This window comes from Theropithecus gelada, chromosome 11 (assembly GCF_003255815.1).
Source record: "Theropithecus gelada isolate Dixy chromosome 11, Tgel_1.0, whole genome shotgun sequence".
NCBI lineage: Eukaryota > Metazoa > Chordata > Mammalia > Primates > Cercopithecidae > Theropithecus > Theropithecus gelada.
Window position 1 is genome coordinate 12,615,311 of NC_037679.1, and position 24,443 is coordinate 12,639,753.

At 50.1% G+C, this 24,443-nt stretch overlaps 2 protein-coding genes across 6 annotated transcripts in view; one reads left to right on the top strand and one right to left on the bottom strand.

Annotated features, from left to right (window-relative positions):
• PCBP2 (poly(rC) binding protein 2) overlaps positions 1 to 6,448 on the top strand; it is a 29,102-nt gene extending 22,654 nt beyond the window's left edge. The window contains exon 14 of one of the 4 annotated variants that reach the window (XM_025403699.1): positions 4,655 to 5,096. In XM_025403699.1, coding sequence (XP_025259484.1) covers positions 4,655 to 4,691 — 37 coding nt within the window. In that variant the 3' untranslated portion in view covers positions 4,692 to 5,096. Of the gene's footprint in view, positions 1 to 454; positions 2,245 to 4,654 lie in introns of those variants that run through there. The other 3 variants (XM_025403700.1, XM_025403698.1, XM_025403697.1) reach the window with 3 other exon arrangements.
• Positions 6,406 to 24,362, bottom strand: MAP3K12 (mitogen-activated protein kinase kinase kinase 12). 2 transcript variants are annotated; one of them, XM_025403696.1, is made up of 15 exons: positions 24,095 to 24,328; positions 12,719 to 12,892; positions 12,411 to 12,619; positions 11,901 to 12,084; positions 11,519 to 11,710; positions 10,778 to 10,936; positions 10,470 to 10,628; positions 9,536 to 9,644; positions 9,187 to 9,296; positions 8,882 to 8,998; positions 8,624 to 8,761; positions 7,851 to 8,466; positions 7,590 to 7,660; positions 7,229 to 7,502; positions 6,406 to 6,566 (listed from the first exon to the last, which is right to left on the bottom strand). In XM_025403696.1, exons 2-15 carry the CDS (start codon positions 12,853 to 12,855, stop codon positions 6,468 to 6,470), a joined length of 2,574 nt encoding a protein of 857 aa, XP_025259481.1. In that variant the 5' UTR covers positions 12,856 to 12,892; positions 24,095 to 24,328; the 3' UTR covers positions 6,406 to 6,467. The 2 variants fall into 2 exon arrangements, with proteins under 2 accessions (XP_025259481.1, XP_025259480.1); XM_025403695.1 differs by having other exon boundaries at positions 12,411 to 12,892; positions 24,095 to 24,362.
• Positions 24,363 to 24,443: the final 81 nt, after the last annotated feature.

Sequence of the window (24,443 nt, forward strand, 5' to 3'; positions counted from 1 at the left end):
CTGCTTTATAAATATTCAAAGCTTCACAAGTAATTACGGGATAATTGATTTTCTGTTAGAATAGGAAATTGACATTTGATTAGAGGAAACATTTCTTCCTTGTTGGGTGATTGATGAGTATCTTTTTTCTACCTGAAATCATTCCTTCAGCGTCTGGGTTGGGTCAGTGTGTCAGACACATGAAAGTATGTGCCCTATGTTTTCTTTTCTCTGTCAGCTTTTTCTTCCCCATAGCAGTTTTTAAGTAGCTCTGTGGAATGGAAGTATACATATTTAGAGGGTGGGACACAGGCTAAAAGAAAGCTTGTCATAAGTTGACACTAGGTCTTCCTAATTGTCAACCAGAGGCACTTACTGATATAACTGAAGCAGTTTTTGTCCTGTACTTATTCCCTTTTGTGGTCTTCCCTTCCACCCACCCGTTTTTTTTTGTTCCTTTTTTCCTCTGTTACAGTTTAGAAAACGCTAAACCCTCCTCCCAGGCAGCCTCCGTCACGATCCCTGATCACCTCAGCATCAACCTCTCTCAACCCTCCACCCCTTCTTCTTCTTCCTCCTCCACCACCACCCCCTCGCTCGCCACAGCGGGGACCTCCGACGCACCCTCCAGCCTCCCCAACCCTCTTCCGACCGCCCCTTGTGTCTCCAGTCTGCTTGGCATGAAACCCATCCCTCTCCTGGCTCTAAATGTTGTGTCTGCTGCTAAGGGTACCGGGGCTTCAGCTACCACCACCACCACCTCTGCCGTGCCATGTGTAACTAACAAACTGAAAGGCGAGAAACAGAGATTCTCTCCCTACTGATTGCATATCTTGAGGCACCTCCTCCAGTATTATTTGGTTCATTTTGTTTTCCTTTGTTAACATTGGTGAGAATGAAACTATTGTGAGCTTGTTACCCTTTCCTTTTTACTACTTTGGGGGATAACTGGGTGGGGGTGGGGGGAGTGGTAACCCTTGTTTAGGTTTAGGCCATTTCAGCTGAGTGCCTGTTTCAGGGTCTGACTTGAATTCTTTATCTAGAGCCACAGTTTTCTCTTCTTTCTTGTTTGTTACTCTTCTTTGTAGCTTTATTCTGCCTTGCAATATAACAATGTGTTAGGCTCTGTGTTAATTAATAAAAGCTGCTTCGTTAACCTTTTTTTTTTTTAAATAATTATTTAATGGTGAAGCTATCAGCACGCCTTCTTGGCCATATTTGTGTTTCTAGCTGTAATAAAGTTGGCGCAGTAAGAACCTTAGTATACTGTGTGCTGTGAAGGGTAAAGGGTTGGGGGCTTGTGACCTGTGGCTATTCAACTAGGAAGCCTGTATAACTGACATGGGCTTTTTGAATCCCAAGTGAATTTTATAGTCCTTTGTCAATATTCCCACAAAGAAATAAAAGCCTGCGGCAGTTTAGATCCTGAGGGTCCTCTGTAATTGGCAACAAGCCTCACTAATGACAAGTTTGTCTGACTTCTCAGATGGCCTTACCTTGCCAGCAGCGGCTAACAAGGTGTTCATCCCAGGATTCCTCTGGTGAATGGTTACCGTGAGGGATCTCTTCCAAGTCATACATTAAGAGAACGTACTTCTTTACCCAGAATGAAGGGGAGGGGCAAAGTGGGATAAGTCTAATAAAATTAGGCAGCTTCTGTCTGCATTCCTCTGAATTACCATTATGCCTCTTTCTGTGACATTAGGGTATATCTCAGCCAACGCGTGACATTATCCACAACTTGACATGATGCCATCCACTCATCCTAAACCAACTCTGTTAACCAAGTTTCTTTACCCTTTTTTCTATTCCTTGCTGTATCCTTTCTCCTCCTCACCAACACTATCACGAGTAGGAAGTAACATGCTTAGATTTGGAAGGAACCTTAAGGATCAACTAATCTGTAACGCATTGATCCCCTCATTTTACAGATTAAAAAATAGAGGCCCTAAGATAATTTAAATTCGTAGGTTATGAGTGACTAGCCAGGACTAACAACTTAAACTTTACTTTTACTCATATCATACTAACCTCCCTGAAACGTTGTTCATTTTCTTATGCTAAGATGGGCACAGGCCTCTCATAAAACACAAATATACTTATATAGTGGCATAAGGCCTCTGATAGCCTTCCATTCAACCAGAGTACACATTGCCACAGTGCTGAAAGTATAATGCTCTTCACAGGGCATTAGAGAACTCAGTGTAGAGATACTTCCCCTGATGACTTTTTCCCAGCATCCCCATTGGCTGACAAAAAAAAAAAGCTGTTAGTATTCCAATATATTGTCTCATTCTCTGATGTTATTGTGGCCCTTCCATCCCAGATTGGGCCTATGAAGAAGTATTATAGCTCCCAAGTATGCATAAAGGATTAGATGGCCAAACCTGTCCAGTTAAGAGTTTTATTTAGTTGCTCCTTTATTATGTGGTCTCTCCCTTGGTAAGCTCTCTCTTTCTGTAGTTAGGCCTTAATCATGCTGATACCATCTCCCCCCAGGGACCTGGTTTTGTTCATGTAGTTCTTGATTGGAAAGCCTCTTAATCTAGTGGCTATTCCCCAAGGAAGGATTCCACATGTTTAAGGGGCTAGCTACCATCAGTACTTCCAAAAGACCTCAGTTTTAATTTTTTTTAAAGCTTAGAGCTCCCCCATGTGGTCTTCTATCCTAGAATACCTGACTCAGTATTTCATAGCATTTCTCCTTGCCTCACTTCCCCTACTCCAGCAAATCCCTATTTGGGCTTGATAGACATTCAGGACATTTCTTTTAGAGCTCTGGTGGGGCCAGAGTGCTACCACCAATTTTTATAAACTTAAATTTTTAGGTCCTAGGTCTAATGGTATCTAGCAGTTCCTTCCTTAGACCTTCAGTTCTTACTGAACCCTTTAATTCACAGCTATTGTTTACCTTTCGGTAGATCATTGTGTTTTGAAATAGCACTAGTCTACCCCCCTTTTAAGAACTAAATATTCCCTTAATGCTGAGGTGGAGAAACCATTTCTGACTAAAAATAAATAGTTTGTAGTCGAAGGACTTTTCAGTTTTTTGGCCCTTGCTTTTCTACCCAGCTTTTGGCTTTGCATTGTTGTGGAAGGGATACAGATGGTGAATTACCAGTCATGTTTTCATGACCACATATCACAAATATTTTATGCCAATCAATTTAAAATCTTATGAAATAACTTCATGAACTGAAATGAAGTCTTACACATTTGGTTCTATTCAAAATGAGAGCTGCCTGCCTGTCTTGCTGCCTGCCTACCTACCTACCAATGAAGCATACCGAGTACTTGAATACCTTTCCCTGAAAGCCCTAAATTGGATTCCAGGACCTTAAATGACCATCTCTTTGAAACAGAAAGGCATTGTAGCCAGGTATGTTTAGATGGAGGACATGGCTTGACAAGATATAGGAGCTTGTAGAGTGAGCTACAGAGTTAAAACAAATTATTTTGTCTGCTACTTTTAAGTCCTGAAAACTTTTTAAAAAACTTTTTAAGGCCGGGCGCGGTGGCTCACGCCTATAATCCTAGCACTTTGGGAGGCCAAGACAAGTGGATCACCTGAGATCAGAAGTTTGAGACCAGCCTGGCCAACATGGTGAAACTCCGTCTCTACTGAAAATACAAAAGTTAGCTGGGCATGGTGACAGCTGCCTGGAATCACAGCTACTCAGGAGACTGAGGCAGGAGAATCGGTAGAACACGGGAGGTGGAGGTTGCAGTGAGTTGAGATTGCGCCATTGCACTCCAGCCTGAGTGACGAGTGAAACTTGGTCTCAAAAAAAAACAAAAACAAAAACAATAAGGCCAGGCGCAGTGGCTCACGCCTGTAATAATCCCAACACTTTGGGAGGCCAAGGCAGGTGGATCACCTGAGGTCAGGAGTTTGAGACCAGCCTGGGCAACACGTTGAAGCCTGGTCTCTACTAGCCGGGAGCGGTGGTGGCTGTCTATAATCCCAGCTATCGGGTGGAGGCTAAAGCAGGACAATTGCTTGAGGGCGGAAGTTGCAGTAAGCCAAGATCACGTCACTGCGTTCTAGCCTGGGTGACAGAGCTAGACTCTGTCTCAAAAAATAAATCAATTAATTTAAATAAATAAATTTGAGTATAATTCTTGACCCATAATTATTTTTACATCTCTTTTTAACATCTCTTTACCTTTAAAACTGTGTTACCTCATACCCTACACATTGATAGAACTTCAGGGCTTTAAAGGCCTTGAGTTGTCTCAGCATTAAACCCTTGAGACTACTCTCAGATGACTGTTTCTTTCCTAAACTGGTATTTTGTCAGCTGTTTGGGAGGAGCCAAAGTGAGCTCAGCAATAAAGAAACATTGCTTCTGTGTATTGTGAGCACTCTTTAGAGGGGCCTGTTTCCAGAAAGTATGCTCCTTGGTTAGCCCACCATGGAGGTGGAACTAAAAGAATATAGTTTGAGGGACATTTGATAACCAAGGGCTGTTTCCCTTGGTTCTGAGGTGATAGACCTCCACGTGCTTGGATTGCAAGGATTAAAGGATTATGGTACTGGTAAATTTAAGAAACCTTAAAATGTCTCCCTTGGTACTCCAGCACTGATTTACTCTTCACATTTCATGGACCAGGTAGAGATGAAGTGCAGCTGGGCACTGGGGAAACTAACTGAGTTCTTGTTTCTGTGTTACAGGCTTTCCTCGGAGACGGGTGGCATGGGGAGCAGCTAGAACAATGCAGATTCATCCATAATCCCTTTCTGCTGTTCACCACCACCCATGATCCATCTGTGTAGTTTCTGAACAGTCAGCGATTCCAGGTTTTAAATAGTTTGTAAATTTTCAGTTTCTACATATTTTATCATCCACTTGTGAATTTTTAATTAAAGCATTTTAATTCCTTTCTCTGTTCAGCTGTTGATGCTGAGATCCATATTTAGTTTTATAAGCTTCTTCCTGTTTTTTCTTTTTTTTTGTTGTTGGTTTTTTGTTTTGTTTTTTTGGCTCATGAATTTTTCTGTTTGTCATGGAAATGTAAGAGTGGAATATTAATACATTTCAGTTTAGTTCTGTAATGTCAGGAATTTTTCAAAAAAATTAAAAGATGGACTGGAGCTTTTTCTTTGTGAATAGAAACTGGATGCCACAGTGATTCATGTGGGTTTTATTCCTCTTGTCTTGCTGTTATTTTTGTACCTTTTATCCCTCAAAGGACCCTTCTTGGGTTTTGAATAGAAGCCTTTATTCCGGTTAAGATGTTTTCTTCTATTTTACCACTTCCATCTTTTTTTGTGGCCCTTGATCCTATTTTTCCCTGACTTCATGCTTGGTTGGCCCTTATAAAACTTGTGTCCAAAAGATTGAGGATTAGATTTTCCTAGGACTTACCTGTCCTACAGGCAGGCAAGCACGTCCACTTGGGGGTGGGGGAAAGGAATGACACATGACATACATGGCATACACATTAAGCAGTTGGTCATATGTCTGACTGGGTTCCAGTTTCTTGGGAATGTTGGTCCCCTTGTTCAGGCTTGCATATTTTAAACTAAAAATTTCAGTGTATTGTTTTTAGTAACTTCATTTATAGTCCTCCATAACGAGTTAGAAGGATGTACCTGCTACCATTTATTCCTATAATTTTAGAAAGTTGGGGCTTGACATTATACTCAATTTAGTGAGAATAGATGCAAAAAAGTGGAGGGGCAGGAGAACTTGTCCAGACACCTTAGATGAAGTCCGGAGCCCAAGGCTTTATCTTAACCATGTATGGTACCCCATTCATTCATCAAGAAAACCCTCAACAGCTGGGCCTGCATGGAGTGGTTATATTTCAAGGTTTTTCACAGGGGTTACAGTAGGACAGTCCCCACCCCAATCAGGCACCAGGAAGAAAGTAGGGACTTAAACAGCACCCCAGTTCTTCAGCCTGAGCCATCACATGCTATCAGTCTCCTAACCTCCCCCTGGACCCTAAGACGGGGCTTGGGCAGAGAAGATCAATGGAGGGACAAAAAAATGAGTTACATTGCCACCTGAGAATCCTCAGAGGGGAGGACCCAGCCTTAGTCTCCCTTCTCCCAAGTGCAAAATGTGTAAACAGAGTAAAACAGAACAGAAAAGTGCAGTCTTAAGTGGTTTTCTCTCCTGCCCCTCCCACCTTTCCCTCCCCCCACCCCCATTCTTTGGGGATAAAGAATATAAAGACAACCCTGGCTTTTCTATTGCCTTGTTGCTTGCTGAATATAAGGAATGGGGTGGGGCAGGAAGGGGCCAGTTTGCCCTTAGGCACAGCTCCACGGCTGTGCCTCGTTCATTTTCACAGCTGCCAGTGTCCCTAGAGTGAGTATCAGGTGAATTGGTCAGGGGATCAGTCTCCCTCGGCCTGACTTACGGCTGGGACAGCCCCATCTTTCTGTTGATTATGTGGCGCATATATATATATATATATATGTATATATATATAATTTATATAAATATTTCTCTATGTACAAGGAATATGAGTGGCTTTCATGGAGGGAGGGAAGCTGGGGGCCGCAAGGCATCAACGCTGCTGGAGTTGTCCAATTCAGTGCTGTCACAGTCTGAGTCCTCAGAATTGGGAGGGCCCTGTGAGGAAGAGTAGAAATGGAGTGAGATTCCTTAGGGTTCTTTGCTGGGGTCATTTTAATAGCCAGTGGCTTACTGACTTGTTTTTTTGAGACAGCAGTCTTGCTCTTTTGCCCAGGCTGGAGTGCAATAGCGCAATCTCAGCTCACTGCAACCTCCGCCTCCCAGGTTCAAGCAATTCTGCCTCAGCCTCCTGAGTAGCTGGGATTACAGGCGCGTACCACCATGCCCGGCTAATTTTTGTACTATTAATAGAGATGGGGTTTTACCATATTGGTCAGGGTGTTCTTGAACTCCTGACCTTGTGATCCACCTGCCTCGGACTCCCAAAGTGCTGGGATTCCAGGTGTGAGCCACCGTGCCCGACCGGCTTACTGATTTATTTCTTCCAGATTTCAGTTGCTCAGGCCATTCTCCAGGGTGTCAGACTCCTTTCAGAATCCTTCCCTGGCTGCAACTTATAGCTACATACAAGCTACTGGTCAGGCACCATAATAGATGCTCTGCAAGAGGCTTCTGAAATTCCACCACGTGGATATTTGCTCTTTATGGTACTTTCTGGCCTGTGCAGCTGTCTCCCCAAAAGCTGTCAAAAGATAAGGCATCTATCTGCTTACAGCTCTCCCTGTTCAATATCTGCTTGTTGCTGTTGTGTCACTCACCTGCTTTCCTCTGAGAAGTTCCTGGTGTGGAATGGGCAGGGAGCTGGGTTCTGGGCTGGGGATGACCTCTGAAGGAGGTGGGTCCAGTGGGATTTCTGAGCCCTGGGAACACATGTCATCAGACCGCTCATCTGGCCGCTCATCAGTGTTGGTGCTGCCGACTTCAGGTGTGCCACTGGGGGAAGGTTCACTAGCTGTGCCTTCCTCCCCATCTGATGGATTCTCTGAGCTGAAGGTAGATAGTGACTGGCGCATGTTCAGACTCTGAGGCCACCTACATGTTGAAGAGGGGGATTACAGCTTGGTTCTGCCCCTTGCAGAAAACAAAAATGCCATTAACTCCTGTACTCCCATCACTTACCTCTGGCTTGATGTCAGCTCTACTTCACTGTCCACCTCTCCTTCCTCCTCTTCTGATGAGATGCCACGTTTCTGCAGGAGAGATGGGGGGACTGTGGTCAGAAGTGGAAAGAGGTCACTAAGAATCCAGGAGAAGGGAACGTAGTTTAAAAGGGTAAAGTAGGGAATGGCTTAAAATTGAGCATAATGTGGGGGATTAGACTTGGACCCCAGGGAGAATAAGGAAAAAGGGAAAGAGCTCAGGAGCCTTCCCATACTTTACCTGACTTCGGGTGACGGCAGCCCTGTACAGCAGTGCAGCTGGGGTCAAGTGCTGGGACCCAGCCCGGCTTCCTCCCCGGCCCGAGGTCCCTTCCCTTCCAGTTCCCAGAAGCCCCACACCTTCACCAGGCCCTACTGGAGGAGGTGGCTCCCCTTTGGCTCCCCCAGGTGAATCTGGGCTGGTGGAGCCAGGGGCTGATCCCTCACTTGGTGGGGTGTCACCCCGGGCCGGAGGTGGTGAGCCAGGATCCCCAGCTCCGCTTGTGGCCCCCCGGCCCCGGGACCCTAGTGCTGCTGACAGCAGATCTGGGGATGATGAAGACATTTTGCGGAGCAGGAGGTCATGATGAAGCCCACGGAGGGCGGGAGGGCAGGCCTCCCAGGCTGAGGGTCCCCCTCCTAGGCTTCCTGGTCCTCCAGGTTCATTGGGTGGCACAGCTGTACGAAGCCCAGGCAGGTCCCCACAGCTCCCCTTGGCGCTGGCCTTGCGGTGACGGGTCTTGCCACGGCGACTCCGTCCTGGTGAGGGGGGACCCTTAGGACACCCAGGAAGCCCAGCCCCACTTAGGGCTGCATCTAGTTTAGGTAGCAAAGACTCTGTCTTGAGGATATCTGGTCTGGAAGGAGAGAAAAAGTAAAAGGTTGAGACTGCCAAATCTATGTACTCAAAAGCACTCCCTATCTTTGGACACTAAAGTACGCATCTCCCTGCTAAACATCTGCTGCCACTTCAGTATCCCTCTTGCCATATTGGAACCACCATTCATGTCCCACCTTTTGCTATGGGGTGACAGCTTCTGTGGCACATTCCTCTTCTTGATAAGCTTCTCCATTGTGTTTCCATGCAGGAGGCCCCGGGAAGGGTGTGTCTTCAGCAGGCCTGGGCACCTCCGCTCTAAAGCTTGCTCTCGCCTAAAGATCCAGGCACCTTCTCAGCTGGGCAAATGACCAGGAAGGGGCACCCCGGTCTCAGTAGGATCTCTAAGGCAGGCACAGCGCCAGGGCTAGGTGCATAAGGACAGGTAGGGTTACCTGAGCAGCTCCCTCTCCTTGAGTTCCAGCTGCAACATGAGGGCGTTAAGTTCCATATACAGGTTGTTGGCTCTCTCCAGCTTCCTTTCATAGTGCTCCCTGATGTCCAGGGCATGTCTGCAACGGGCAGAAGGGTTCCCCAAGGTGAACTGGGTTCATCTAGGGCCATAATAGATCCGCAGTCTCAGAATTCCTGTACACAGTCCTTTCATAGTCCTTCCACCCGCCCTGGGGCTGGGTAGGAGCTGACTGGGTGCATAGTCCTTGCTGTTGGTAAAATCACCTCCCCAAGCACAGGAACTCACCTGAGCTCCTCCCTCCTTCTCATCACCAGTTCCTCTTCTAGGCGGTGCAGACAGGTCCCTTCTGACTTAATCTTTTCAAAGTGCAGTTTTACTTCTTCCCGCCACTCTGCCTGTGGGTGGAGAGCAGACGAGGAGTGAGAGCCATCCCTTCACCCAGTGAAAGGCTCTGCAGGTTGCCCACACGTCACTGCCAATGTGTGTGCTGGAGCAAAAAGGAGTGGATTGACTCCGTTCTCTAAGAGCCAATCTCCTCAGTCCCACTTAACCCATTTCCCAGCCTCCCCCCTCAGATGGCATCATCTCTGCAAAGAAGGGGAATTAGGTATTCATTTTCCTACCCACAGCACACCTGGGACTTAAAGTAAGTCTCCTGGGGTGTGGAGAGTACATCAGCTGAGGCAATGTCCAGATGCAGCAGAATCTGTCGGAATGATGGGCGATTTCGCGGTTTGCTATTCCTGAAAGGAATGGAGTTAGGAGGAGAGGGGAGAATTTGAGGGAGGACCAGATAGGAACTAGAGCATCCTTTCCCAAAGTGTGTCCTGGAGAATCCAATCCTAGAATGTACTCTGTGACAAAAGAACTTATGGTCAATGGTCTCTAGGGAATATTAAACACTATTCATTAGTGTGTCAAAATCCTGCAGTAAGGATACCTATTGAACCCCATATTTTCCAACTTGTCTCCCCAAATAAACGCCTTTTCTGAATAACTTCACTGAAGGAACCACACTTTGGGAGATGCTCAATGACACATTAGCCATCTTCAAACTTCCCTGGGTCTAGGTTCCAAATGAGGGTCTGGGACCCTTTCCTTCTGTGTTCTAAGGTTGTTTACGTGAGGCTCAACGAACCATGCTTGGTGGTTATGCTGCTCCTTCCCTGTACTTGTATGCACTCACTGGCACTTCATGACAAACCAGGAATGCAGATACTGTTAACTGTATTTTGTAGATGAGGAAACAGTTTCAGAGTGACACCACTTGTCCCTGGTGACTCAGCTCAGAAGGTAGAATGAGCCTGATTCAGATGGAAGTCAGTCCTTTGTATTAAATGTCCCTGCTATTTATTGGTCAGTCCAGCCCCTCTCAGTTCTAGATTGTAGTTCCCTGGATCCACATCCTGAGTCCTCAGTACTTGGGGAGCCACATCTGGGAGCCCTGATACCCTTCCCCTCTTAAGGACTCTGAACTTGGCCACCTAGGGTTCTAGGTACTGGCTGTCCATCAGTACTGCTGTTCTCAACTTCTCCAGGCCCAGTATCCCAGCTCAGCCCATCCTTACCAGCACTGGCGAAGCAGGATCTTGAAACCATCTGGGCAACTGGAGGGCACGGGCAGATGGAGACTGTTGCTTCCCACACCCCAGATGATGGCTGAGGAATCTACGTCTTTGTAGGGGATCTCACCAGTCAGCAGTTCCCACAGCACCACACCGAAGGACCTAGGGATGAGGGGACATCACTTGGGAGGGGGTTCCTCCAGAGGTCCTGGTTGCTACCGGCCCATCACTTGTGCTCAAGCCCTAGAAGTTGCCCACCATGCCCCCAGGGCTGGCCACCCACTCTTCTCAGTTTTCAGCCTAGTCCTCACCAGATGTCGACCTTCTCAGACACAGGCTCATTGCGGATCACCTCAGGGGCCATCCAGGCTACTGTCCCTGCAAAGGACATCTTGGTGCTCTTGTCACTCAGCTCCTTGGAAGTGCCAAAATCTGAGATCTTCACCACATCGTCGTAGGTGATTAGCATGCTGGTAAAGAGTGTAGTCAGCTGGGGTCCACACCCTTCCACACACCTCATCTAACTCTGTAGCAACTCTGCCTTTCAGGTTTTTTGTTTGTTTGTTTTTGAGACTGGAGTCTCACTCTGTCACTCAGGCTGGAGTGCAGTGGTTCAATCTCGGCTCACTGCAACCTCCGCCTCCTGGGTTCAAGTGATTCTCCTGCCTCAGCCTCCTGAGTAGCTGGGACTACAGGCATGTGCCACCATGCCCCACTAATTTTTTTTTATTTTTAGTAGAGACAAGGTTTCACCATGTTGGCCAGGATGGTCTCGATTTCTTGACCTCATGATCCACCTGCCTCGGCCTCTCAAAGTGCTGGGATTACAGGTGTGAGCCACTGCATCCGGCCTGCCTTTCAGTTTTAAATCATTTGGGACACCCAAAGGTGAGGGGCTCACTACAGCCCTCCTGAGATGGGACTATCACTTGGAAGAGGTTTCTGAGATGGCCACATGGACGTAGGGCATGGTTTGGAAGTGCGGAGAAGGCCACACTGACTTGAGTGGGTCACCTGCATGCACATCTGTTGCTCCCTGCTTGCTTACTCACTTGGGTGACTTGAGATCCCTGTGGATAATCTTGTGTAGGTGCAGGTAGTTCATGCCACCGGCGATGCCCATGGACCAGTCAACCAGTAAGGAGGGGGTGACAGGGCGGCCGGCCCGCAGTACCTCATATAGCTGGCCCTGGGCGCAGAACTCCATGAGGATGCAGTAGCAGGGAGCCTGGGTACACACACCCCTGCGAGACAGACGATGGTATGAAGGCCTCAGCTGGCTGAGCCTTCACCTGATTAATAACTGGAACCCCCATTCCCACCCATTCCACCTAAGGGTCTCCTCTGGGAAGGATGGGGTAGGTCCCACTGCCCAGGAGGGTACCAGGCCTTAGCATAGTATCCCCAACACCCAGCCCCTGCCCTGGATCTCACTTGAAGGTGATGATGTTGGGGTGCTTCAGCTTTCGCAAGTGCTTGATGTCGGTTTCTTTGAGGTCTCGCACCTTCTTCACAGCCACCTCCTCCCCGTGGAAGCGCCCCAGGAAGACAGCACCCTGGGCCCCTGAGCCCACCCACTGCAGGTCCAGGATTTCCTCAAAGGGGACCTCCCAAAGGTCTGTGGGCAGGAGGCACAGTGCCACAAGCCTCAGAAAGAGCCACACTCAAGGCCAGGGACGGGATAGCATTGGGTTGGCTGAATTGACTTAAGGAGGGTGAGGCAGAAAGGTAGCCAAAAACAGGCCGAGAAGAAGGTTCGAGGGAACAGGGAAGGAATGAATGGGTGACCTTAAAAGAAGTTGGGAAGTTAGAGGCTGATGGATGGCTAAGGGACTAGGGCCATGTCATGGGGAGGGAAGGGACCATTGCATGACTTTAGTGGAGCTGACCAACAGATCTCAGGCTCAGGGAAACGGAGGAGGCTCCCACAAGGACGTGGCCTACCTTCCTGCTGCTGCTTGTGCTCAGTGGAGTAGGCTTTGCCAATCATGGTCCAGACAGGGCGCAGGCAGCCAAAGAGGCCCTCAAGGAAGCCACTGCCACTCTGGCACTGCAGTCGCACCTCATCAGCTCGAACTCTGGATGCCCGACTCTCAGGTGACCCAGCTGCGCCCCCTGGGCCCCCTGCATCCTGCTCATGTAGCTGCAGGACACTGTTGGCAAAAGGCTCAGGGGGCGGCTCTCCACCTGGGGAGGGGCTGGGCCCTCCCCCACCCTGCCCACCAAGGGGTACCACATCTCGAAGTACACACTGGGTAGGCGTCAGGTCCTTCTCAGGAGTGCAGTCAGAAGTGTCTGGGTCCAGCTTGCGCATGGATGCCTCACTTAGGGTAGACACGAAGCCCCCAAAGGAAGGAGAGGGTGTTCGGGTCTCATGGAGGCAAGCCATGGCCTCTGGCCCCTGGTGTGATGGTGAACACTGGGCCCTGTGGGAATGAAGGAAGGAGGGGCTGTTAAAGCCCCAGGCGTGCCTGCTCAGGATGCTTACCCCAGAGGCACAGATTGGGGTTCCGGGTTCACAGAAGCCCTGTTGGAGGTAACACTTGTGGCTCCGTTTCTCATGCCCCTCCAAGTTGCACCTTGACCCATCTTAGGAAATCTGATACACTTGGGCTTCCTCTCAGGCATGTTAGTAAGGCAAGTAATAGGTAGACAGGTATCGTACCTGGGTATCATTCTCAGGTAACAGCCCCACGTGGGTACACACTGGTAAAATATGTCTCAAATTCAAGTATAATGGTAGCAGATGAGTTCCCTTCTCCCTGTAAGATGACTAATTCATTGCTGCGGCACATTTTTTTCACCTGAGACTCACAGGCACACACAGGTATCAGGAGGGTCTCACATTTACACCTTTACCTCGGGGTCAACCTCAGGCACACAATAGTAACACCTAGACCTTCCTCACACTGAAGCACACACAGGATGCTGGTAAACCTTTCAGGCACCCTTGGACAGCATTCCTGAGCTGCCTACATAAGGTGATACCCCCAGGCCTCCCGCCCAGGTACTTACACATGGTACTACTGAGGCCCTCTCAGGAACACTCAACTCAGGTGACAGCCTCATTCTAAGACACACTCCTGGGCCTCTCCAAGGTAAGTGAAGGTTGTAACCACAGAGTTCTGTGTCCCCCCAACATTGGCAGAAGCAGCCAATGGGGATGCAGACACCTGTCACAGAAGGCCACTGCTTCATCCCCCTTAGCCCTCCCTTCAGTCCAGCGGCTCTCCCAGGGGTCAAACAAGGTCTTGTCTCCTCTTTCCTCTTCATTGCCCTATCCCCTGCTCCTCAAACTTTCCAGGCAATGGGGATGTGTCCCAGTTCATAGCTGGGTGCTATTAAAAAAACAACCATTAGGCCGGGTGTGGTGGCTCATGCCTGTAATCTCAGCGCTTTGAGAGGCCGAGGCGGGAGGATCACCTGAGGTCAGGAGTTCAAGACCAGCCTGACCAACATGGAGACACCCCGTCTCTACTAAAAATACAAAATTAGCAGGGCGTGGTGGCGCACGCCTGTAATCCCAGCTACTTGGGAGGCTGAGGCAGGAGAATTGCTTGAACCCGGGAGGCGGAGGTTGTGGTGAGCCGAGATCATGCCACTGCACTCCAGCCTGGGCAACAAGAGCAAAACTCTGTCTCAATAAATAAATGAATAAATAAATAAAACACAACCATTAAAAAACCTGAATCCGGCACGGCGTGTTGGCACATGCCTGTAATCACAACACTTTGGGAGGCTGAGGCAGGTGGATCACTTGAGCTCAGGAGTTTCAGACCAGCCTGGGCAACATGGCGAAACCCTGTCTCTACCAAAAATACAAAAAAAAAAAAAAAAAAAAAAGCCGGGCAGAGTGATCCTGTGACTGTGGTCCCAGCTCCTCTGGAGGCTGTGGTGAGAGGATTGCCTGAGCCCAGGTGGTGGAGGTTGCAGTAAGCCACTGCACTCCAGCCTGGGCGACATAGCCAAACCCCGCCTCAAAACAAAAAACAAAAAAAACCCTGAATCCTGACTTGCTTCTGCCACATAATGGCTATATGACCTCAGGCGAGCTATGGTTGAGCCTGTTTTTCCAGCTATACAAAGGAATAAACTGGCTGTCACTAAGGCACAGCAAACCCTTAATGCTACATGAGATTTGCCCAGAACTTGGCACCAGGAGCCATCCTGGTCTCCCAACTCACTCCACACTTGTCAGTTACCAAATCCTGAGATTTGAAGATTCCCTAGAACAAGCATCCCTCTAATTGTTCCTCATAGCTAGCAGGGTCCTTCCATGAGCCCCTGGGTTAGTCTGGAAATTATTGCCATACATTCTGAATTACAGTGGAGAATTACAGGGGAAGGGGTGGCAGGAATCTCCACATGCAGAAGGGTTCAGTAGATGATTACACAGGCATACAAGAAGGCTTGGGAAACTTCAATAGTTCTTGTAATACTTAATTACCAGGCCTTTCCCTTGAAGACTTTTTCCTGGGGGGTGAGGGTGGTAGGCCTGGAATCAGCATATTTAACAAGCATTCTAGATTTGTTAAGCTCTAACCCAGTGCATGCTATTTTCTAGTCCTACTGTTACTGCCTTAGTTCAAGTCTCATTAGCTGTCCTCACCTGGCCCAGGACAGCTGGTCTCCAAGTGCCCTCTCTACCCCCAGTTCTTCACTCAGCTCCTTCAGAAGGATCTTTCTAAAACAGATTGGGGGCCAGGTGTGGTGGCTCACACCTACAATCCCAACACTTTCGGAGGCCGAGGCAGGCGGACCACCTGAAGTCAGGAGTTTGGGACCAGATTGGCCAACATAGTGAAACCCCATCTCTATTAAAAATACAAAAAAATTAGCCAGGCGTGGTGGTGTGCACCTGCAGTCCCAGCTACTTGAGAGGCTGAGGCACGAGAATTGCTTGAATCTGGGAGGAGAAGGTTGCAGTGAGTCGAGATAAGGCCACTGTACTCCAGCCTGGGCAACAAAGCAAGACTCTGTCTCAACAACAACAACAAAAACAGATTGGGCCAGGCATGGTGGCTCACACCTTTAATCCCAGCACTTTGAGGGGCCAAGGCAAGTGGATCACTGAAGCCTGGAAGTTCAAGACCAGCCTGGGCAACACAGTGAAACCCCATCTCTACAAAAAATATAAAAATTAGCCAGCCAGGCACAGTGGCTCATGCCTGTAATCCCAACACTCTGTGAGGCCGAGGCAGGCAGATCATGAAGTCAGGAGATCAAGACCATGCTGGCTAACACAGTGAAACCCTGTCTCTAGTACACAATACAAAAAATTAGTCGGGCGAGGTGGTGGGCGCCTGTAGTCCCAGCTACTCAGGAGGCTAAGGCAGAAGAATGGCATGAACCTGGGTGGTGGAAGTTGCAGTGAGCCAAGACTGCGCCACTGCACTCCAACCTGGGTGACAGAGCAAGACTCCATCTCAATAAAAAAGAAAAAAAAAAAATTAGTCGAGTGTGGTGATATGCACCTTTAGTTCCACCTACTCGGGAGGCTGAGGTGGGAGGATATCTTGAGCCTGGGAGGGTGAAGCTGCAGTGAGCAGTGATTGCACCACTGCACTGCAGCCTGGGCGACATAGGCGAGACCCTGTCACAAAAGAAAAAACAACCGCCCGCACCAACACCAGAACTTAGCCATGTCAGGTTTTTGAACCAGGACACCCAATGATAATGGCTAACTTAAGGAAGGCTTAGGGCTGGGCGCAGTGGCTCACACCTGTAATTTAGCACTTTGGGAGGCCGAGATGGGAGGATTGCTTAGGCTCAGGAGTTCGAGACCAGCCTGGGCAACAAGGTGAAACCCCATCTCTACTAAAATACAAAAAATTAGCCGGGCGGGCTGGCGGTCGCCTGTAGTCCCAGCTACTCGGGAGGCTGAAGCAGGAGAATCACTTGAACCCGGGAGGCGGAAGTTGCAGTGAGCTGAGATCGCGTCACTGCACTCCAGCACCACTGCACTCCAGCCTGGGCGACACAGTGAGGCTCCATCTTAAAAAAAAAAAAAAAAAAAAAAAGGAAAGAAAGAAAAGAAAGAAAAGAAAAACAAAACAAAAAAGGCTTACTATTTTTTAGCTTCCGGTAAAGGTGCATTAGCACTTTGCATATTTAATCCTCAAAACTGTAAGCTGGGCATTATTAGCCCCGTTTTACAGACTAAGGCATAGAGGTATTAAATAACCTGCCCACAGTGCCATAGCTATTAAGAAGCTCAAGCTCGGCTGGGTGCGGTGGCTGACGCCTGTAATCCCAGCACTCTGAGAGGCCGAGGTGGGCGGATCGCTTGAGCTCGGGAGTTTGAGACCAGCCTGGGCAACATGGGGCTGGGCAACATGGGGAGAGCCTGTCTCTGCTAAAAATACAAAAAATTAGCCGGCGTGGTGGCACATGCCTATGGTCCCAGCTACTTGGGAGGCTAAGGTGGGAGAATCGCTTGAGCCCAGGAAGTGGAGGTTGCAGTGTGCCACTGCACTCTAGCCTAGGTGACAGAGTAAGACTGTTTCAAAAAAAAAAAAAAAAAAAAAAAAGAAAGAAAGAAAGAAAAGAAATAAAGAAAAAGAAGCTCAAGCTTCATCCCCAGCCTGGAAGGCGCTTCTCATCTCTCTCCAGGTGTCACTTTATCCTGGACGTCCTTCTTTCCAGATCCGCTCCAGGTTAATGCGCCTTCTGGGCGGGCACAGCCCTGGTATGCTTCCTCTATCATGGTTCCCATTATACTGGAGGTACAATGTGGTCGGGCCTCTGGCTCCTTTGAGAGCCTGGACAGCCTTTAGAGAGACGACTTCGCATCACAAGGCTCGCATCACATGGCTTGTAACAGCACCTGGCGCGCAGAAGGTGCTTGGTAAGGTGGTACCACTGCTCTACCGCCCCCGGAGGATCGCCTTAAGCACCGCACACTCTATGCGCTCGCGCGCGCACACACACACACACACACACACACACACAATTAGCTCCCTGAATCCTCAGAAGAGCCAGGTGAAGGAAGTACTACTGGTGCCATTATATTCTTGAGAGAACTGAGGCCCAGAAAGCACAAATCACAGTAAAGTTCAGCTTCCAAATCCCCAACATATCCCACGCGGTATTTGTGGCTTCAAGAGATAAGGTGTAGATTGCAATGCAAATCACAGACAAACACAGACCAAGTAAAATGCCAACATATGGGAGAATTTCGTCTGGAGGACCCAAGGGATTTTGCCTGCCACCCCGCCCCCCCGCGCCCCCACGACCTCCCACTCCGCCGCAAGCAGGGGATTCGCTTCTGGACCACCCAGAAACAAGGCCCAGGACTCGGACGCTCTCGCCTGGCAGGCCAGGAGGGAGGGATGGCGGGATTGGAGCCCTCAGGGAGGAGCTGGGGCCGTCCCCTGGACAGCTTGGTCACCGGCAATGGAAGGCCGAAGCCCAAGTCTGGGCAGCTCAAAGTGGAGAGGAAGGGGTTACGGCCACAGCGCCCTCTCCCGCTTCCCGACTTCCTTCCCGGCCGTCACGTGGCGCGTGGTTGAGGCGGGGGCCGCCGCGACGGAAGGGGGTGCTCCGGGTGGGGAAGGGGAGGGGACACGGCCGGCTGGGGGAAGCGCTGGGCGCTGCGGCGTAACCATGACGACTGGGCCCGAGGCGGCGCGTGAAGTCACCAGGACAAGATTAGCCCCGGATCACGTGAGCGCGACGTGGGGGCGGGGCTGTGCCCGGGCCCCGCCCCTGACCTGGGCCGGCCCAGGTGGCTGGTTGCCTGGATGACTGCGAGGATCGTAGGTGCGGACCCCCACCCAGCGGTCTGCCCCATCTGTGTTCCCTTCCTTCCCCTGCCCCCGCATGCAGAGAGCTCTTCGGCTGAGGCGTCGGGTATTGGCAGGAGGGGACTTGTGGGGTTGGCATTGGGGGTGCAGTACCACGGGGAAGGAAAGCAGGAAATGAGAGAAAGGGAGACGGCACAGAAAAGGCGAGGCACGGCTAGAGGAGGAGGAAGGAGCCAAGACATATACAGACACCGGAGCAGCGTGAAGCGGTGTCAAGCCCGAGAATGATGGCTTGAAAAGATGTTTGGAAAAGCAGAGGACCCTGAGAAAATGGAGATGAAAGGGGAGTGAGAAACACGGACAGCATCCATCTCCTTTTCTATCTAGAAGCCGAGCTTTGAGTAGGCACACCTGACTTTTTAAAGGAATTTTTCAGCCGTCATCTGGTTGTCTGACGACTAGGTGGTTTAGGCATAGAAAGGGTGACATGCTCAGAGACACTTGCAGCCAGCAGAGCCTCCCTCCAGTTTACCAGGCTTCCCCAGAGGCCCTTCTGGTATCCAGGGCCAGCAGCTGGGGAGAGGAGGAGAGAAGCCATTTCACCTGTTTGTCTTTTAGGGTAGTGGGGATAGCTGAAGAAGTAGGAGATGGGACCAAGGGAAAGATCTCAGGCTAATGACAGCTCTTCCAGATTGACCTGGAGTGGAGGGAAAGCTGCTGCCCCTGGGAGCTATAGTAAACTGGAGATTCCTCTCTCCCAACACACACACACACCCCTTTCTGTTTCCTTTATTTCTGACCTGCGAGCTGTGTCCCACTGCCCCCTGGCAGGGCCTTGGCGCCAGAGCTTTGGAGGGGCGTCTAGGATGACTAGGAGCCCCTGGCCCAGACGTTCAGTCACCCTGGGGGATGGGAGCTGTCTCTCGGTTATCAATTATGCAGAGCATGGGGGAAGGGCAGCAATGTGACAGGAGGGTGGGTCTCTCTGTCACTCTGTCAACCATATCTACCATGTGTTGATGGTGGTTCTGCCTCACATTGGGTGAGGGGACAGAATGATCTCTAAGCCATACAACTGCCAGGGGAGGAGGCTCTTTGGACACCCAAGAGGCCCTAATTCAGTGCTTTGCTGGTGGCCCCAAAGTGACTCCATAAGGAGGCTACAGGGTAGAGTGGGGTAGAAAGTCACCCCCCATCTATCCCACCTTCCAGGTTCTCTGGCCTGAGATTTTGGAAGCCTGTGGCACGTAAACTCTGAATTCTCTCTAGCTCCTTCTTGTATAACAGCAGAATGTCAATGTCAAGCTGTTTGTTTGGTGGTCTTAGGGGCTCAGTTCAGAGGCCAGGTCATCTGCCTAAATCTTGGGCTGTCACACTAAGTGCTCTCCACTGTCTGAGACCTCATTTTTTACTCAGGAAAAGGATGATTCCCTTTCTCTCGTGAGTGGGGTTAGGGAGGGGAGTCTTCAAAGGGAAAGGAGACCCAAGACTTTGGAGTCCTAATTCCACTTCTGCAAGCTTTGAGGCCCTGAGAGGATAAAGGTCTCTGATGAATCGCGGCCATGCCTCCTGTCCGCTTGGCTGCAGCTTGTATTGTTTTTGAAACAGGGTTTCGCTTTGTTGCCCAGGCTGGAGTGCAGTGGCACGATCACGGTTCACTGCCTGCAGCCTCAACCTCCTGTGCTCAAGTGATCCTCCCCCTTCAGCCTCCTGAGTAGCTGGGACTACAGGCACTCACCACCACACCAGACTAAATTAAAAAAAAAAAAAAAAAAAAAAGAGGCCGGGTGCAGTGGCTCAGGCCTGTAATCCCAGCACTTTGGGAGGCCAAGGCAGGCAGATCACTAGGTCAGGAGATGGAGACTATCCTGGCTAACATGGTGAAACCCCGTCTCTACTAAAAATACAAAAAATTAGCCAGGCGTGGTGGCGGGTGCCTGTAGTCCCAGCTACTCGGGAGGCTGAGGCAGAAGAATGGCGTGAACCCGGGAGGCGGAGCTTGCAGTGAGCTGAGATCGCACCACCGCACTCTAGCCTGGGAGACAGCGAGACTCCGTCTCAAAAAAAAATAAAAATAAAAAAAATTGTAGAGACCATGTCTCACTCTGTTGCTCAGGCTGGTTCCAAACTCGTGGGCTCAACTGATCCACCAGTCTCGGTCTCCCAAAATGTTGGCGTTACAGGCATGAACCACTGTGTCCTGCCCTGCAGCTTGTTTTTATTTTCCTTTTTACAGGATTCGTGGTCCTGGCCCCAGGGTCCCAAGATGGAAAGTACTATCGCTTTTCTTAGTGCCCTCATGAGGAGGAAATGACTTCCCCTGAGAACTTGGGGGAAAACTGGAGATCACCCCTAAATTCGGGTCCTTGATTGGAAAATCAAGCCCTGAGACCCCTAGCTGCCACACTTCTTCCAATGGGGTGGACAGTGAAAGGGTTCAGGGAAGGGAGGGACAGTACTATTTAGGAAAAAAGAATCAGCTTCAGATTTGGAGAGATCAGAGCTAGAATCCCAGTTTTGCCACCAATTAGTTTAAGGAATGTAATCTCTCCATGGTGCCCAACCCTCCCTGCTGGGGTGGTGAAGGTTAAGTAAGGTGATGGAGGGGGTGCAGGGAGCAGCATGCTTCCTCCTTGCTTTGTCTTCCTGGTTGGCTGGACACCAGGTCTTTCTTTGTGGATCCTGGAGAGGCTGAAGACTTGGTCTCTGACCTTCTGCTTTCCCAGGACAAACCGTGATTTCAGGTTCCAGGAGAACCAGGTCACAGTGCTAGTGATTGTGCTGGAGTCTCCAGTCATTCCTTTACCAGATCACCAGGCCTTCCTCTGTAAATCCTGCCATTCTGTCTCCTCTGGACTAAGGGGGAAGGCCTAATTTTCTGCACCCATCCTCACTCCCTGACCAGTTATCTCTGGAATCTGCTCTCTTAAGCAGCTATACTGCTAAGATCCTCCCTTTGATCATGTGGCCCTGGATCACCCCTCAGCCTTACCCATAGAGGCCTCGGGGAAGCGGAGGGCAGGAGCAGGGTAGGATGGGCCTCAGGAGTCCCTCCTACCTAGGACCTCAGATAGACCAGGAAGAAGTTCAGTGGATGTTAACAAATAGTTCCTCAGCTGGATGGACATTTTTAAAAATCTGGAAGAATAAATACCAAAGTATAACAACAGTTTCTAGGTAGTTGGAATTATGAGTGTTTTAATTTTCTCCTTTGGGTTTACGTCTATTCCTAGTATTTCAGTAACAACTTTGAATTGCTTTTAAAGTAAGATATAACATTTATTTTAAATTGTAAAAGAGAAAATAAGATTGATGGACTGCTCATGCATTCCTTCATTTAGCTTATTAGGACAGTTGTGCAATAGGGAGAGGGTAGGTGGTAGAGGAGAGAACACAGGCCTCAAACTCAGAGTGGCTTCCTGAGGTCTTGTCTCTGCTCCTGGCCAGTTGGGTGACCTGGCTTGAGACTTCTCAACAAACCTCAGTTTCTTCATTGCTAAATGGGGACAGTGGTACCTATGTCCCACAGTGGCAATGCAGTACATAATGTGGTGGGTAAGAACACAGGTTCTGGGTCACACAGACCTGGGTTCAAATCCTACCTCTTGCCACATACTAACTTTTTTACTTTAAACAAATTACTTAAGTTTCAGTTTTCTCCTCCATCAGAGATGATGATAACACTATCTCACTTGGTCTTGTTAAGGGCATGATTAAGACAATCAAAATAAAGTTCTTGGCCCAGGACCTGGCACACAGGAAGCTCTCTCTAAGCATTAGCCATATGGAAAGTGCCTAACACACAGTTGTAAGTTTTTTATGAATGTGATTCCCTTCCCTTCTTTCCCTTGTTCTTTCTCAAAGCAAGTACCAGTAGGGAGGGTACAGGTGGAAAGGGAGGTGGAGAAACAAGAGGGAAAAAAGACCAAAGAATGAAGAAACCAAAGGACAAGGGCTCTATCCTGAATGATCTTTAGCCTCCTCTGGAATCTGGTCACTGTCGCAGTCTCCTCACCTTCCCCACACACACATATGACCCCAGGGCTTCTGGGAGCCAATGAACTGGACAGACTAGTCTCTGTGGCCAGGCCCTCATGAAGCCCCTATGTCCCCTGCTGGCATCATCTCAACAGTATCCTCCTTCTTCCCAGCATCACCTCAGTCAACAGTGTGAGTGAGTGGATGAGTGGCGGGCATGAGGGGCAGACATTTCCACCTCACTGGAAGAAGCATGGCAGCTGGGGGTCCCAGGGCTTGACTGGTATAGGGCTGAGGACCTGAATGTAGGGGTGATCTCCAGTCCACCCTAGCAAGGACTTCTTACGGGGCTGATTCTCTCATTCCTTCTTTCTCTCCAGATCCAGGCAGGGGAGAGGGAGGACTGTGGATTACAACAGTCTGGGCCGTGAGTGACAGAACCAAGGGTCCTCTTCCTAGAAAAGCCCGATCCTACCATATTGTCACCACCAGGGGAAGAGCAATTGGTTTTTAGAAGGGTTCTGCCCTCTTCAGCTATAAGGAAGCCTAGGAAATCCTGAGCCACATCTAACTTCTTGCCTCCTCTGTCCGTAACTGGGATGGGTATTTAGCTGGTGGTCTCCATGTTGAGAGCTGGGGTTTTCCCAATATTACCGCAGTTGACGATGGGAGTGAGTGGATGAATGGTATGCTTGAGGGGACACACACATGTTTTTTTCACCTGTGTGAGATAGGAGGGAGTGGGGCCCTAAAGCTCAGAGAAACTTCAGTGTCTGGACAGGAAGGCTCAGGGGGCACTTGAGTCCTTTCCTTCCTAAATCCTTTCTGTTAGCCTTGGCTTGGTATGACCCTCTGGCTGAAACTCAGAGCTCCTAGAGCGATGGAGTCCACCTTGAGAACTGCAAGGGAAATGTGTTTAGAGGGACACACTGACTGTGGCTTGAGACGACTCTGGGTGGGGTAAGGAGACCTCATGTGCACTCCCTCCTGATTGGAGGCCACTCACCTACGCTCCTCTGAAAAAGGCAGCAGATGAGCATCTACAAGGTAGGACTCCTCCCTTAATTCTAAGGGACACCTCACTGTTTCCTCCCACTGTCTACAGAGCCTTGACTCTTCCCTCCTCTCAGTCAAGGCCTTGGTTACCAGCAAGTCTCAACTCTTGCTTATTTTTAAGCCAATGAGTTTGAGGAGTGTTTGTGGGAAAGGGAGGAGGTTTTTGGAGGGTTTGACTGGGGGAGACGGGTTAGGGGAGCCAGAGGAGATGGAGAGAAAGAGGAGGGAGAAACCCACACGTGAATGGGGGAGGGGAGGATGCAACAGCTGGATGGAGGTGAATGCCACAGCTGGAGGGGATTAGGAGGATCACAGATGGAAGGGGAGGGGACCAACGCCTGGGCATCTAGGAACAGGTGCTCTCTGACTAATCTTCAGGTCCAGCCTGCTAAGTGTGTGTGTGTGTGTGTGTCTGTGTGTGTGTGGAGGGAGATGTGGGTACATCAGTCCTTGCCCTTCCTTTCCTTCCCTGGAGGGGGCCAAAACTCTCCCTCCTCCTTCCCTCTCTCCCTTCCTGAGGATGAGTGGGAGGAGATGTTCTCTTGCCCTCTGTCCTTTAAGTCTGTCCCCCAATCACCCTCCACCCCACCCCAATACGGTCCTTTCCAGCTCTGGAGGCCCTTCGTCTCCAAGCTGGGCCGCGGCATCTCTCCGCTCCATTCCCTTCCTTCCCAGCCCCACACGCGTCGGGTCTAGGTCTCCAGTTCCTCCATCCCCACAGCTTCAGCATCCCCACACCACCACCCGCACCAGGCCACATCTGCATCCTGACCCTCCCTCCACGCCCGGATCCCAGGACCCGGACCCATCCCTGCCCCCCACCCCCCCACAACTCGGCCAGGCTCTCACCTCGGGGGCTCCGCGGCCGCAGCACAAAAGGCGGCGCTGCTGCAGCTCCGCTCCGGATGCTGCTCCCGCCTCCTCCTCCTTCTCCTCCTCCTTCCCTCCTCCCCCCGCTGCCCTCCACCGGACCCGGGGCGCTGTCACAGGCGATGCTCGTGCGGTGTCCGGATGCACGGGTGTCAGCTTCAGCTTGCTGCCCCCACCCCCCGACCCCTAGCCCCGTCCCTGCTCGGCTTGAACTCCCGCTCCTTCCAGGGCCCCCGCCCCTGGCCCCCCGGGACGGACACGCCCTGAGCGGGGGATGCTGCGATGGAGCCGCCGGCCTCTTAAAGGAGCCCGCTGCTGCCATCCGGCG